Source organism: Aotus nancymaae, unplaced genomic scaffold (genome assembly GCF_030222135.1).
Source record: "Aotus nancymaae isolate 86718 unplaced genomic scaffold, 86718_ANA_hifiasm-v0.15.2.pri h1tg000059l, whole genome shotgun sequence".
Classification (NCBI taxonomy): Eukaryota; Metazoa; Chordata; class Mammalia; order Primates; family Aotidae; genus Aotus; species Aotus nancymaae.
The window spans coordinates 61,679,352-61,696,423 of NW_026988473.1; the positions used below are offsets into that span (position 1 = coordinate 61,679,352).

A 17,072-nucleotide genomic window follows, 5' to 3' on the forward strand; every position below is an offset into this window, starting at 1 on the left:
AGGTGGAGGTTACAGTGAGCCAAGATTGCACCACTGCACTCCAACCTGGGTGACAGTGTGACTCTGTCTCAAAAAAACAAAACAAACAACAAAAAAAATCAATAACTCCATTTACAATAACATCAAAAATATTTAGAGATTTCTTAAAAAGAAATACAAGAATGAAAATTATAAAACATTGTTAAAGGAAATTTAAAAAGACGTACCATGGGAAGAAAACCCATATTCATGGATTGGAAGACTTGATAAGATGACAATACTCTTTAAGTTTAAGTACAGATTCAACAGATTCGCTCTCCATCAAAATTCTAGCTGCCTTCTTTGCAGAAATTGATAAGTTGATCCTAATACTAATATGAAAATTCAGAGAACCCAGAATATCCAAAACAGTTTTTCAAACAATGAACAAAGTTGAAGGACTCACACTTCCTGGTTTCCAAAGTTACTACACACCTACGGTAATCATGATTTCGTGTAGAAATGGCATATGACAGACTGTATCTCCCCCAGATTTATACGTTGAAGCCCTAATCCCCAATGCGACTATATTTAGAGATAGTGCCATCAGGAAAGAGTTAACTAAAGTTCAAGAGTGTCATGAGGGTGGGGCCCTAATGTGATAGAATTGGCAATTTTGTAAGAACAGGAATTGAGAGAGTGCTCTTTCTCTTCACATGCATGTGCCAAGGAGAGGCCATGTGAAGACACAGAGAGATGGCAGTCATCTCCAACTTAAGGAGGAAGCCCTCACCAGATACCAGTCAGGCCAACACCTTATCTTAGATATGTCAGCTCTAGAACTGTGAAAAATAAATTTTTGTTGTTTAAGTTACCAGTCCATGTTATTCCTTTTTTTTATGAGACAGTCTCACTTTGTCAGTAGGCTGGAGTGCAGTGGTGCAATCTTGGCCCCTCCAACTCCCTGGTTCAAGCAATTCTCTTGCCTCAGTCTCCCAAGTAGCTGGGATTATAGGCACACGCCACCATGCCCAGCTAATGTTTGTATTTTTAGTAGAGATGGGGTTTCACCATGTTGGCCAGTATGGTCTTGATCTCCTGACCTCAAAATCTGCCCGCTGTGGCCTCTCAAAGTGCTGGGATTACAGGCATGAGCCACCGTGCCCGGCCCGATCTATGTTATTTTATAACAAATAACCATGTAGGTCAATGGAATAGAATGGAGATTCAGATACAAACCTATACATCTAGAGTAAATTGATTTAAAATAAAGATACCAAGACCATATAATGGGTCTTGACTAGTCTTTGCAACAAATGATGCTGGGAAAACTAGAGATCCACGTAGAAAAGAATGAAGTTGAACTCCTAATTCATTCTATATAAATAAGTTAATATGTTTTGGACAACTACATTTGTAAGACCTGAAACTTATAAAACTCTTAGAAGAAAACAGGATAAATCTTTAAGACCTTGGATATGGCATTCTTAGAAATAACACCAAATCCGCAAGCAACAAAAGGAAAAATAAATTAATAGACCTCATCAAAATTTAAAACTTGTGTGGTTTAAAAAAACATATATCAAAAAGTCAAGACCATCAGTCCAAACGTGGGGCTTAAGAAAGAAAATTGGCTAGGTGCAGTGGCTCACACCTGTAATTCCAGCATATTGGGAGGCTGAGACAGTGGATCATGAGGTCAGGAGTTCAAGAACAGCCTGGCCAACATGGTGAAACCCCATTTCTACTAAAAATAGAAAAATTAGCCAGGTGTGGTGGTGATCGCCTGTAATCCCAGCTGCTCAGGAGGCTGAGGCAGAGAACTGCTTGAACCCAGGAGGCGGAGGTTGCAGAGAGCCGAGATTGTACCACTGCACTCCAGCCTGAGCAACAGAGTGAGACTCTGTCTCAAAAACAAAGAAAGAAAGAAAATCAAGTCTGGACACAGTTGTTCATGCCTATAATCCCAACACTTTCGGAGTTCAAGGCAGGAGGATCAGTTGAGGCCAGGAATTTGTGACCATCCTGGGAAACATAGTGAGACCCTGTCTCTACAAAAATTTTTTAAAAACTTAGCCAGACATGGTGCTGCATAGCTGTAGTCCTAGCTGCTCAGGAGCCTAAGGTGGGAAAAGTCACTTAAGCCCAGGATTTTGAGGCTGTGGTAAGCTATGATTATGCCATTGCACTCCAGCCTGGGCAACAGAACAAGATCCTGTATCTAAAAGAATAAAAGAAAAGAAAGTCAAAAGACAACCTACAAAACAGGAAAAAATATATCCAGTAAGAGATTCATCTAGAATATGTTAAAAACACGTCAATAATAAAAAAGACAAATAATTGACCTTTCATCAAAGAAGGTATACAAATAGCCAACAAGCAAATGAAAAGATACTCAACATCATTGATCATCAAGAAATAAATAATGAAAACCACAATGAAATAGCACTTTATGGCTGGCCACAGTGGCTCATGCCTGTAATCTTGGCACTTGGGAAACTGAGGTGGGAGAAAGCTTGAGTCCAGGAGTTTGAGACCAGTCTGGGCAACATGGCAAGACCCTGTCTCTACAAAATATACCAAAAAAAAAAAAAAGCCAGTTATGGTGGTATGCATCTGTAGTTCCCAGCTACTTGGGAAGCTGAGATGGGAGAACTGCTTGAGCCTGGGAGGTCGAGGCTGCAGTGAGCTGTAATCATGTCACTGCACTCTAGCCTGGCAACAAAGCAAGACCTTGTCTCACAAAAAAGAAAGAAAGGAAAAAATATCACTTCACACCCACAATGATGGCTTGACGTTAGCATTGACAAGGATATGGAGAAATGAGAAACGTTATCACTGCTAGTGGAATTATAAAGTTGTGGATCTGCTATGTAACAGTCTAATAGCTCCTCAAAATGATAAACAGAGTTATTTGAACCAGCAGTTCCTTTCCTAGCTATACCCAAGAGAAATAAGCATATGTCCATGGAAAAATTTGCACATAAATGTTCATAACAAGTGTTGTTCCTAATATTGAAAATTGGAGACAACCTAATGTCCATCAGCTGATTAATACGGATTATTTGGTTACTCCTTGTAATTCTTAGTAGATCTCTGTTGGAGCCTAGGTATCTGCAAGTACATGATGTGATTATGATTCTCTTGTTCTGAGAACCACTCTTAATACATCCTGCTCTACTCTTAACCTTCTTGTTTTTATTCTCCCAGGCCATGTCTACTATGGGATAAAATTTCTTCCACACAATATGAAAGAAGCAGCCACCTTTTGCACTACCTTAGGTATCTTTTTTTTTTCTGAGCTAGGGTCTTACACTTTGTTGCCCAGGCTGGAGTGCAGTGAGTGGTGTGACCTCAGCTCACTGCACCACCTCCCAGTTTCAGGCAATTCTCCTGCCTCAGCCTCCCAAGTAGCTAGGATTACAGATATGTGCCACCACGCCTGGCTAAGTTTTGTATTTTTGTTTTGTTTTGCTTTAGTAGAGATGGGGTTTCACCATGTTGGCCAGGCTGGTTTTGAACTCCTGACCTCAAGTAATCCACACACTTTGGCCTCTCAAAGTGCTGGGATTAAAGGCGTGAGCCACAATGCCTGGTCGGGTATCTTTTTAAATCTTGTATGAAATTATATCACTGTTCTGTTGACAAACATCTTGTGACTGCATTTCCTCTAAAAGTCCAAATCTCTTGACATATGTATGATATCCACCATAATCTGAACTCAATTTACCTTTCCAGCTACATCACTCACTATACTCTAATCACACTGACAATAGAAAACTGTACTTACCAAATTATAGGTCTGGCAGTGTCAATACACAGGTAACCATCAACATCATGTATTGGTGGCAGGGTTGATTCTCATATATAAAGTTATCCGTTGAGTTTATAAAATGAAACTTCACAAATAGGGGAGGTTTTATATTTATTGTTCAAATGTATTTCCAGTATTTTCTCATGTACCCTCTGTTTTAAGAAAAAAAAAGTCCTCCAACCCCCCCTGTTCTCCCCATATTTATTTGCCTGTTGAAATTTTTTTTATAGCCAGGGTTACAGTGATCTTGTTAAAGAATTCAGTCTATTTGTGCTCTGTAACAGCAGTCCCTAACCTTTTTGGCACAAGGGACCAATATTGTGGAAGACACTTTTTCCACAGACCACGGGAGGGATGATTTCAAGATTATTCAAGTGCATTACATTTATTGTGCACTTTATTACATATATATATATATTATTTTTTTTTTTTGAGACAGGGTCTTTGTCTGTCGCCCACGCTGGAGTGGAATGGCAGATCTCAGCTCACTGTAACCTGGACCTCCAGAGTTCAAGCAGTTCTCCTGGCTGACCCTCCCGAGTAGCTGAGACTGCAGGCATGTGCCACCACGCCTGGCTAATGTCTATATTTGAAGTAGAGATGGGGTTCCACCATGTTGGCCAGGCTGTTTATTTTTATTATTATACATTGCAGTATATAATGAAATAATTATACAACCCCCCATAATGTAGAATCAGTGGGAGCCCTGAGCTTGTTTTCCTGCAACTAGACGGTTCCATCTGGGAGTGATGGGAGACAGTGACAGATCATCAGGCATTAGATTCTCATAAGGGACCATACAACCTAAATCCCTCACATGTGCAGTTCACAATAGGGTTCATGCTTCTATGATATGGTAATCTAATGCCGCTGCTGATATGTTAGGAGGCAGAGCTCAGGCAGTAATGTGAGCCATGGGGAGTGGTTGTACATACAGATGAAGTTTCACTCACTCGCCTGCTGCTCACCTCATGCTGTGCAGCCCAGTTCCTAACAGGTCACGGACTGGTACTGGGCCTATACCCAGGGGTTGGGGACTCCTGCTCTATAAGTCTTCTCAGAGTTAATCACTCTTCCCACTAATTTCCTCTTGTACTTTGTTTGTACCTATTAGATTCTTTATCAATACTTCACATTTAAATTCTCTACTCACCCTGGACTTATCACAATCTAATTTGTATTACAGTTAATTGTATATTAATATTTATCTATCATTCCTTCTAGATTTTGACCTTTCTTGAAGTCATGAAATGATTCCATTTATCTTTGAGTAATTCTACCTTCCTAATTATTTATACTGGCAGCTCATAGCACAAAGTTATACATGTTAGAAGCTTAAAGATGTTTCTGGAATAGAAATAAGTTGAAAAGGGAACTGAAAGCAAATTCAAACTGTAGATGAAGAAAACTGCTTTTGAAACTAGTTACTACCATATATTAAGTAAAATTGTCAACAACAGAAAAAGTTTTCCATTATATATGTGCTTTTTATGGTGCTTTAAAAGCTTATAATCCTAGACCTAGTCATGCAGATTTATATATACTCCATACACAAACCAAGATTATAAATACTAACTCAATGAATAAAATGCAAATTACATATCAACAAATACAAATGATGGACAAATTCACTTAATGGTGGTTAAGGAAGGAATGGTTTCATTCCCAACAATGAACTAAAACTTTAGGTGGTTTTGAAGAAATTAGAAGATGCAAAGTTCCTACTGAAGTAAATATATAATGAAGACCAGAGAATCTCTTAATTATGATTTTATTATCAAACTGAGAAAGGCATGAGGAAGCCATTACATCTTTTGTGATGAATTTCATGGAGAAAATTGATTTTTTTTTTAACACCGAGTGGCACGATCTCGGCTCACTGCAACCTCCACCTCCCAGGTTAAAGCGATTCTTCTGCCTCAGCCTCCTGAGTAGCTGGGATTACAAGTACACACCACATCGCCTGGCTAATTTTTGTATTTTTAGTAAAGACAGGTTTTCGGCCGGGCGCGGTGGCTCAAGCCTGTAATCCCAGCACTTTGGGAGGCCGAGGCGGGTGGATCACAAGGTCAAGAGATCGAGACCATCCTGGTCAAAATGGTGAAACCCCGTCTCTACTAAAAATACAAAAAATTAGTTGGGCATGGTGGCGCGTGCCTGTAATCCCAGCTACTCAGGAGGCTGAGGCAGGAGAATTGCCTGAACCCAGGAGGCGGAGGTTGCGGTGAGCCGAGATCGCGCCATTGCACTCCAGCCTGGGTAACAAGAGCGAAACTCCGTCTCAAAAAAAAAAAAAAAAAAGACAGGTTTTCACCATGTTGGTCAGGCTGGTCTCGAACTCCTGACCTCAAGTGATCCACCCACCTTCGCCTCCCAAAGTGCTGGGATTACGGATGTGAGCCACTGTGCCCAGCCGAGAAAATGGATTTTAAGGACAATTCACATGCCTGGGAAAAGGCTGATTAAGTACTTGCAGAAGAATGTTTCTATTATCAAGGAGGTATAATGTAAAGGATCTAACTTTTGATATCTGATGACCTTAGTTTCAAATCTCACCTTTACCACAGAAATTGTAACACTGTTGAAATTATTTAGCCTTAGAGTATTACTTTCCTTATCTGAAAGTAAAAATTATAACATGTACCTTGCATATTTATTCTGAAAGTTGTTGATATTATTATTATTGTTGTTATGCAATAGTCACAGGCTGTGAAATAAAAGATAGATTTTAAACATTAATTTCAGAGTATGAAGCTTGGCAGGTGCAGTGGCTTACGCCTGTAATCCCTACACTTTGGGAGGCCGAGGCGGGTGGATCATGAGGTCAGGAGATCAAGACCATCCGAGCCAACATGGTGAAACCGTCTCTACTAAAATACAAAAAATTAGCCGGGCATGGTGGCGCGCACCTGTAGTCCCAGCTATTCGGGAGGATGAGGCAGGAGAATCACTTGAACCCAGGAGGCAGAGGTTGCAGTGAGCTGAGATTACACCACTGTACTCCAGCCTGGCGACAGAGTGAGACTACATTTCCCAAAAAAAGAAAGAAAGAAAGCTCTCAGACATCATAAAAGAATAGCAGTTGATAAACTGTTAAAAACCAATACTTGGAGAAGTTAGGTTGGCCATGCTAATGAAAGATAATGAAGGGAGATGCTAATAAATATAATAAGGAGTTTAAACACAATATTGATAATTATCCAGTCTTTAATACTGAGAGTGGAATACAGAAGTTAAAAAAAATGAGTCTTATCTCATGAACTAAAACAGAGTAGTCCAAAGCATATCCATATTTTTATAAAAAGCAAAAACAAAAATCTGATTTATAAGGATAAATATTTCAGAGACTAGTACTTCCCTAATACATATTCTCCTCTTGAAATCTCTACTTTTTAGCTGGGCACATTGCCTCTTAGGACAGATAGATCTAGCATTCTCTGCAATTGTGACCATTTGACTATATTCCGGCAAATAACATGCAAACAGGCGTATTCTCTGAAACCTTTCAGGAAATTTCTTTAAGGACACCAGGCATATGCCCTTTGCCCCTTCCCACTTTATCTCTTTATTCTGCTGCTTGGAACATAGATGTAATAGCCAGAAGTACATATGAAACTATGAGAGTGAAGGCCTTGTCATCAAGAACTGTGAGGCTAAAAGCAGGAAGAAGCCTCATTCCTAGACTTTGGGATAACTACTATACCTGCCCTATATTGACTACCTCTGGACTTTAAACTTGTCTTATTTAAGCCACTATGCTTTGGGGTATGTTTAACTGATGTAATCATTGTGGTTTATTTTCTAAATGAGACTCATCTTCCTTGTTGATACTCCCAAAAAAGCAGTGACATTTTGTCTCCCAGAAAGTTGTTTTCCTAATACTAAATTCTACAGTTTTCCTATGCATTTCCTTATTTAATAGTTGTTGAATCTAAAGTTGGGGGCCGGGCATAGTGGCTCACACCTGTAATTCTAGCACTTTGGGAGGCCGAGGCAGGTCAATTGCTTGAGATCAGGAGTTGGAGACCAGCCTGGCCAACATGATGAAACCCTGTCTCTACCAAAAAATACAAAAATTACAAAGTACCAAAAATACAAAAATGCCGGGTGTGATGGCATGTATCTGTAATCCCAGCTACCATGAGGCTGAGACACAAAAATCTCTTGAACCCAGGAGGCGCAAGTTGCAGTGAGCCAAGATCATGCCACTGCACTCCAGCCTGGGCAATGGAGTGAGACTCTGTCTCAAAAAAGAGAAAAAAAAAAAGAATAATAAAGTTGGAGGAGAATGGCAAAGCGAATTGAAGAATACATGCTGTAGAGTCAGACAGACTTGGATTCAAATTCTTATTTTCTCACTTATTAGCTATATGATCTGGAACAAGGTTCTTAACCACTCTCCAATCTTTTTTTCTTTTTGAGACGGAGTTTCGCTCTTGTTACCCAGGCTGGAGTGCAATGGCACGATCTCGGCTCACCATAACCTCCACCTCCTGGGTTCAGGCAATTCTCCTGCCTCAGCCTCCCGAGTAGCTGGGACTACAGGCGCGCGCCACCATGCCCAGCTAATTTTTGTATTTTTAGTAGAGACGGGGTTTCACCTTGTTGACCAGGATGGTCTCAATCTCTTGACCTCGTGATCCACCCGCCTCGGCCTCCCAAAGTGCTGGGATTATAGGCGTGAGCCACCGCGCCCGGCAACCACTCTCCAATCTTGATGTTGAGATAACAGATCTAAAATATCTGGTACCTAGTAGGTTCCCAGTAAATACTTCATTTTTTCTCAGTTGAATTTTAAGACCCAGTTCAAATACTATTTCCTCAAACATATTTCTTTAATTTCCTACTTAGAAATTTCTGTGGACCGAATTGTGCCCTCCCTACCAGCTTCTCATGTATTGAAGCCCTAACCCCAAATAAGACTGTAGTGGGAGATAGGATCTTGAAGGAGGTAGTTGAAATTAAATGAGGTCATGAAAGTCAGGCCCTAATCTAATAGGATGGGTGAATTTATAAGAAGAGAAAGAGATACCAGATATGCTTATGCAAGCAGAAAAAGCCATGTGAGAACACAGCAAACGGCATCCATCCATTTGCAAGTCAAAAAGAAAGGCCTCACTGTAAACCAACCAATCCTACTGGCACCTTGATCTTGAACTTCTAACCTCCAGAACTGTGAGAAAATAAATTTCTATTGTTTAAGACACCTCAGTCTGTGGTATTTTGTAATGGAAGCCCTATCAGACTAATAAAGAAATCCTTAAAACATACCAATTTGTTACGTCTCTCCTTATATCACTTTTTAAAAGTTACTTTGGTTTTTTTAAGAAGTTACCTCGGCCGGATGCGGTGGCTCATGCCTGTAATCCCAGCACTTTGGGAGGCTGAAGCAGGCAGATCATGAGGTCAAGAGATCAAGACCATCCTTGCCAACATGGTGAAACCCTGTCTCTACTAAAATACAAAGCATTAGCCAGGCATAGTGGTGTGCGCCTGTAGTCCCAGCTACTCAGGAGGCTGGGGCAGGGGAATCCTTGAACACCTGGGATGTGGAGACTGCAGTGAGGGGAATCGCACCACTGCACTCCAGCCTGGCAACAGAGCGAGACTCCGTCTCAAAAAAAAAAAAAGTTACCTTGTAATTATATGTATATGTCTTCTCTACTGTAGTATTAGATCCTCAAAAACAGGAATCTTGTTTTATGAATCTTCCTTCCTTAGTACCCAAAACAATATATTGAACTTCTGTGTTATTTATTTATTGTTTTTTTGTTTTTGTTTTTGTTTTTTTTGACACGGAGTCTCACACTGCACTAAGGTACAGTGGTGCAATCTCAGCTCACTGCTACCTCCGCCTCCTAGGTTCAAGCAATTCTCCTACCTCAGCCTCCCAGGTAGATGGGACTACCGGTGTGCACCACTATGCCCGGCTAATTTTTGTATTTTTAGTAGAGACAGGGTTTCACCATGTTAGCCAGGCTGGTCTTGAACTCCTGACCTCAAGTGAGCCACCTGTCTTGGCCTCCCAAAGTGCTGGGATTACAGGCATGAGCCATCACACCCAGCCCTCTGCTACATATATTTTAGCTGGACATTCAGAAACTGAGGCTGGGCACAGTGGCTCATGCCTGTAATCTCAGCACTTTGGGAAGCTGAGGAGAGAAGATAGATTGCTTGAGCCCAGGATTTGGAGACCAACATGGGCAACATAGTAAGACCATGGCTCTAAAAAAATTTAAAAAATTAAAAAGTTTACAAAATTAGCTGGACGTGGTGGCACACACCTCTAGTTCCAGCTGGGAACTAGCCTGAGATTGGAAGATATCACTTGAGCCTAGGAGCTTGAGGTTGCAGTGACCTAAGATCACCCTACTGCACTTCAGCCTGGATGAAAGAATGAGACCCTATCTCTTTAATATTAATAAGCTGAACTTGCAAAAATGGGTTATTACTTATTAATGTTAATCAGAAGTAAGACTTCTAATCCTCTTTATTTGGAGATTATATATGGTTAAGGAGATACATGTAGGTGCCAAATTGAAAAGATATGGACTGTGACTGTTTTGTGTGTCAATGTGATAAGGTTATAGTACCCAGTTATTCAACCAAATACTAATCTAAAGTTTGCTGTGAACATATCTTGTAGATATGGTTAACATCTACAGTCAGTAGACTAGGGTATATATGAGATTATCCTTGATACTCTGGCCTCTTCTAATCAGTTTTGTCCAAGCAAAACTGATGTTTACTTGAAGAAGAAGAAATACTGCCTCAGTACTATAATAACTCTTGCCCAAGAGTTAGCAGCTTACCAGTATTATCTACACATTTCAGACTTGACAGCCTCCAAAATTTTCTGAGCCACTTTTCTGAAAAAAGTCTCTTAATATTTATAATCATCTGCTTCTGTTTCTCTGGCTAACTCTGACTGATTCAAGCACCTTTTACTTACTGTGCTTACCAGTGCTAGAATTTCTGTTTTATTCTTTTTTGAAATGTTTCCTTATTGAGATTGTATATTTGTTGAGTTATTGTTACCATATTTTTCTTTATTTCTTTGTGCATTATTTCCCTTATAGTACTTTCTTGGAAGTCTTTGCTAAATGTCAGACTTTTTGGAATACTCAATTACTCAGATACAGTTTCTTTTTAAATAAATTAATTAACTTTTGGAGACAGGGTCTTGCTCAGTCACCCAGGCTGGAGTGTAGTGGCATGATCATTACTCACTGCAGCCTCATACTCCTGGGCTCAAATGATCCTCCTGCCTTAGCCTCCTGTGTAGCCAGCACTATAGGTGTAAGCCACCACACCAGGCCTTTTTTTTTTTTTTTTTTTTTCTGAGACAGAGTCTTGCTGTGTCGCCAGGCTGGAGCACAGTGACACAGTCTCGGTTCACTGCAATGTCTGCCTCCCGGGTTCAAGTGATCCTTCCGCCTCAGCCTCCCAAGTAGCTGGGACTACAGGCATGTGCTACCACGCCTGGCTAATTTTTGTATTTTTAGTAGAGACAGGGTTTCAGCATGTTGGCCAGGATGGTCTCAATCTCTTGACCTCATGATCCAGCTGCCCTTTTTTTTTTTTTTTGTAGAAACCAGGTCCCCCAATAGGAATGCTTTTACACTATTGGTGGGAATGCAAATAAGTTCAGCCTTTGTGGAAGACAGAGGAAGCAATTCCTCAAAGACCTAGAACCAGAAATACCATTTGACCCAGCAATCCCATTACTGGGTATATACCCAGAGGAATATAAATGATTCTGTTATAAAGATAAATGCAGGCATATGTTCATTGAGGCACTGTTTACAATGGCAAAGACATGGAATCAACCCAAATGCCCATCAGTGATAGACTGGATAAAGAAAATGTAGTATATATATATATATCATGGTATACTATGCAACCATAAAAGGGAACGAGATCATGTTCTTTGCAGGGACACGGATGGAGCTGGAAGCCATTATCTTTAGCAGACTAACATAGGAACAGAAAACTAAACATCACATGTTCTCATTTATAAGTGGGAGCTGAAAAATGAGAACACATGGATACAAGGAGGGGAAAAACACACACTGGGGCTTGCAGGTGGGGGTCCAGGGGAGGGAGAGCATCAGGATAATTAGCTAATGCATGTGGGGCTTAATACCTAGATGATGGGTTGATAGGTGCAGCAAACCATGATGGCACATGTGTACCTGTGAACAAACCTGCATGTCTTACACATGTATTCTGGAACTTAAAAAAAGATGTTACATACATGTAACAATCTTCAAGGTATTAGCAAAAAAGCAAAATAAAGACCAATGTTGACAGCACATTATCATTTCTGTAATATTAGAGTATGGAGAGGGTGGACAATTCACACACACACACACACACACACACACAGCACCCAGAGATTTGAATGATTAATGCACAGTATACCTTTGAAAAGAAATATGAGAACTAGGTATCTGGTGTTCATGGGAGCAAGGAAATTTTCACTCTCTACTGTTTAGTACCTTTTGAATTTAAAAATGTCTTTAGGCAGGGTGTAGTGGCTCATGCCTGTAATCCTAGTACTTTGGGAGGCCAAGGCAGGTGGATCAGCTGTAGTCAGGAGTCTGAGACCAGCCTGGCCAACACAGTGAAGCCCTGTCTCCACTAAAAATACAAAAATTAGCCGGACATGGTGGTGCACACCTGTAATCCCAGCTACTTGGGAGGCTGAGGCAGGAGAATCACTTGAATCTGGGAGGTGGCGATTGCAGAGAGCCAAGATTGCACCACTGCACTCCAGCCTGGGCGACAGAGAGCCAGACTCCATCTCAAAAAAATAAAAGTATCTTTAATGTATTTCTATTAGAAAAATAAAATTCTAATAAAATAAAATTAAAGAAACTGGGTCTCCTTATGTTGCCCAGGCTAGTCTTGAAATTCTGGCCTCAAGTGAAATTCCCAGCTTGGCCTCCCAAAGTACTGGGATTACAGATATGAGCCACCACACCCAGCCCCAGATACAATTTCAGTTTAGTGAGTGTGGGTCATAGTTTTTGTTTATTTGCATGCCTTGTAATTTTTTGTTGAAAACTGACATTTTAGATAACATATTGTAGGAAAGTCTGGAGGGCATGCAGCCTAGGGAAACAACAACTTTTCCCCCTGAAAGTTGTTCTTTGTGTGTGTGTGTGTTTAGCCATTTGCCCATACTAAATGTTTTAGTCCATTTTGTGCTCCTGTAACAGAATACCTGAAACTGGGTAATTTATAATGAAAATAATTTTGTTTCTCACAGTTCTGGAGGCTAGGAAGTCCAAGACCAATTGGCTGGCATCTGATGAGGGCCTTCTTGCTGCATCATCCTATGATGGAAGTCATCACATGGTGGAAGGGCAAAGAGGGGCAAGAGAAAGACAAAAGGAGGCCTACTTGTCCTTTTATAATAAACCTACTACTCCTGCAATAACAGCATAATCCATTCATGAGGGTGGAACCCTCATGGCCCAATCAGCTCTTAAAAATCCCACCTCTTAATGTTGTTATAATGGCAGTTAAATTTAAACATGAGGTTGGAAGGGTACAGACATTCAAACCATAGCACTAAACTAAATCTATGAATTCTCCCATGCAATGTGTGGCTACTGAAGTCTCTTTTCTGTTAGGGTTTTTTTCTTGATTTTATTTTTAAATAAAACTCAGTTACCTAAGGTTCTCCTTGGTGTCTGCATAGCTTAGTGTTCAACCAAACATTAATTAAACATTTGGCTCAAACACCTTGAGCCACTAAAACTTTCTCTTTCTAATTAGCTGGGCATGGTGGCGCGTGCCTGTAATCCCAGCTACTCGGGAGGCTGAGGCAGGAGAATTCCTGAACCCAGGAGGCGGAGGTTGCGGTGAGCCGAGATCGCGCCATTGCACTCCAGCCTGGGTAACAAGAGCGAAACTCCGTCTCAAAAAAAAAAAAAAAAAAAACTTTCTCTTTCTATTGATGGATCACTGGGTGCACTGGGGAGTGCATTCAAAGTCCAGCTGTTGTATGTCTTCACTGCCTTTTACATTCTGCAAGGCCTTCTGGAACCTTCTTGCTTATCCATTGAACATTTGCTCAGGATCCATCAGCCTAGAATGTTTGGGTGTCTTAGGTCTGTCTTCCAAGTCTCTGATGCATATCCTTGCAGCCTCTGCTTTAATCAGGATATGTAGAGAGCTTATAAAGCCCCCTATGGCTATGTCATCCCTGGGAAATTGCTGTTAAATCCCACCTAGTTTGCCAATCCATTGCTTGCCCCAAACAAAAGGCAACATAATGCAAGCAAAGCCACTGGCCATCCGTGTTTGCTTGCCACTGAGATCACCTGTTTAAACTGATAACAGCTCCAAGTCAAGTAAGCCTCCTTTGGCCATGGCGGCAAGGCTATTCAATTTCATGTCCTGCCCCAACCTGGTTGAACTTCACTTACAACAGAACTGGAGTGGTGGAATGGGAGTCCTTCCAGACAAGAACAACAAAAAAATTTGCTGTTCTTACCTGAAATTTAGTGATCTTCATGAATAGGCATTTCTCTGATTGTGGTATCTGCCTTTAATTTTATTTCTAGAATGACAAATTATTGTTTTTGACAGTTTTTTCTAGCTTTATAGTTTCTTCTTGGGGAGAGAATGTGTCAACCTCACTCCATCATGCTGAAGTAAATCTTCATCTCTTAATTTTTTCTCTCAAAAATATCCTGAGGATTCCCTCTGGAGTCTCCAAAGTAATTGAAGTATCTGGTTTCTATGGCTGGATGATTCAGGATTCTAAGAATAATAGTTACTTTTTAGACCTCCAAAGAAGAAGTGACAACCACATAAACAAACGCTTCTTAAATCATGGAGATTTAGGAAGCCCTAATAGCACTGTATTTTGAAACTTTCAGCCTTACTTTATAACTGATTTAGTATATTTTTCTTTTAATTTCAGATTTCAGTGAAGTTCCTTATGACTTCCCCTGAAATTGCTTCCTTATCATGGGGGCAAATGAAAGTACAAGGCTCTAATACAACCTATAAGGACTGCAAAGTATGGCCAGGGGGCAGTCGGACTTGGGATTGGAGAGAAACAGGAACTGAGGTAAGATATTAGTCTTTGGTTGACACTACATGAAGCTGACCAAGTGATTTCCAGCCTCCTAAAGTGTAATGACTAAGTGAAAAGTAACTATTTCTCTTGTCTCTTTTTGATATATAATTCATATACCATTGAATTCACCCTTTTAAAGTATGTAATTCAGTGGACTTCTTATATTCATAAACTTGTACGACAGTTACCACTGTTAGTTCCAGAATATATTTATCACCTCAAAAAGAAACCCCATAACCGCTACCAGTCAATGTCCAATCACCACCACCTCAAGCCCCTAGCAATGATTAATCTACTTTCTGTTGCTATAGATATGCCCATTCTGGATGTTTTCTATAAATGGCATCATTCAGTTATCTTTGGTGTGTTCCTAGGAGTAGATTTCTGGGTTATATAGTGTTTAACCTTTTGAGGTAACTGCCAGACTATCTTCCAAAGCACCTGCACCATTTTTACATTTCCACTAGGAATATGACAGCTCCAGTTTTTCCACATTCCTCCTCAACACATTGTTCTTTTCATTGTTTTGTTTTTATTAGAACCATCCTATTAGGTGTGAAGTGTTGTTCTCATTGTGGTTTTGATTTGCATTTCCCTGCATTTCCTCCAGTATTCTCAGTGTGCTATGCCCAAGGTAGAGCCTTCTTTCCATGAGTGTAGGTTGGGCAAAACAACTGAGTCTCTACCTTTTGACCCCATTCACCTGGGAAGTAGCCTCAACAATAGAATGATGGGGGCAGGATGAGAGGCACTAAAGTCCCAGTCCCGCTCCTCCTGGGAAGGAAGCCTTCCAGCTAGATTCTGAGGGGAGAAAGAGTCTTGTGTTCTTGGCTACAGAAGTTTGGAGAGTAGGTCTCTGCCTCACAATGGGGATGGGGCAGGGAGGCATCTATCTTGATGCCACTACTGTACATATGCACAGATTCTTACCTGTCTTACCAAATGTCTCAGTGAGTTCTGGCTGCTATAAAAAAAAAAAAACTTATCATAGACTAAGTGCTTTAAACAATAAACATTTATTTCTCACACTTCTGGAGGCTGAAAGTGTGAGATTAGGATGCCACCATGGTCAGGTTCTGGTCCTTGTATTAGTTTGTTTTCACACTCCTGATAAAGACATACCCAAGACTGGGGAGAAAAAGAGATTTAATGTACTTACAGTTTCATGTCACTGGGGAGGCCTCACAATCATGGTGGAAGGCAAAGAGGAGCAAGTCACATCTTAAATGAGAAACTCCCATTTTTAAAACCATCAGATCTCTTTTTTCCTTTTTTTTTTTGAGATGGAGTTTCACTCGTTGCCCAGGCTGGAGTGCAATGGTGCAATCTCAGCTCACCACAACCTCCACCTCCTGGGTTCAAGCGATTCTCCTGCCTCAGCCTCCTGAGTAGCTGGAGTTACAGGCGCCCACCACCACGCCTGGCTAATTTTTTGTATTTTTGGTAGAGACGGGGTTTCTCCATGTTGGTCAGGCTGGTCTCGAACTCCCGACCTCAGGTGATCCACCTGCCTCAGCCTCCCAAAGTGCTGAGATTTCAGGCATGAGTCATCGCACCCAGCAAACCATCAGATCTCATGAGACTCATTCACTATCATGAGAGCAGTGCAGGAAAGACCCACCCCCATAATTCAATCACCTCCCACTGGGTTCCTCCCATGATGTGCAGGAATTGTTGGAGTTACAATTCAAGATGAGATTTGGGTGGGGACACAGCCAAACCATATCAGCCCTCTTCCAATTTGCAGACAGCCAACTTCTGATTGTATCTTTACATGGTGGAGAGGTAGGTAACTTTTGGGCTTCTTATAAGGGCACTAATCTCATTCATGAGGGCTCCATCCTTAGGATCCAGTTACTTCCTATAGGCCCCACCTCTAAATATTATCACATTGGGATTAGTGTTTCAATATATACATTTTTAAGGAACACACATTAAGTCCTTGCAGCAAATATTTTTTACAGTTTTTTTCTTTTCTTTCTTTTTTTTTTTTTTTTTAACAAACAGTCTCACTCTGTCATCCAGGCTGGAGTGCAGTGGTGTGAGATCATGGCTCACTGCAGTCTATACTACCTGAGTGAAAGGGTCTTCCTGCCTCAGCCTCCTGAGTAGCAAGGACCACAGGCATGCAACCATACCTTGCTTATTTTTTTAGTTTTTATAGAAATTAGGTCTCACCACATTGCCCATGCTGGTCTTGAA

General features: G+C 40.8%; 1 protein-coding gene across 3 annotated transcripts in view; it reads left to right on the forward strand.

Annotated features, from left to right (window-relative positions):
* The window catches only part of AAMDC (adipogenesis associated Mth938 domain containing), a 49,889-nt gene that overhangs the window by 8,092 nt on the left and 24,725 nt on the right, over positions 1-17,072 (forward strand). For all 3 annotated transcript variants that reach the window (XM_012469591.2, XM_012469592.2, XM_064365328.1), the window contains exon 2: positions 14,712-14,861. In XM_012469591.2, the coding sequence (XP_012325014.1) occupies positions 14,730-14,861 (132 nt within the window). In that variant the 5' untranslated portion in view covers positions 14,712-14,729. The remainder of the gene's footprint in view (positions 1-14,711; positions 14,862-17,072) is intronic.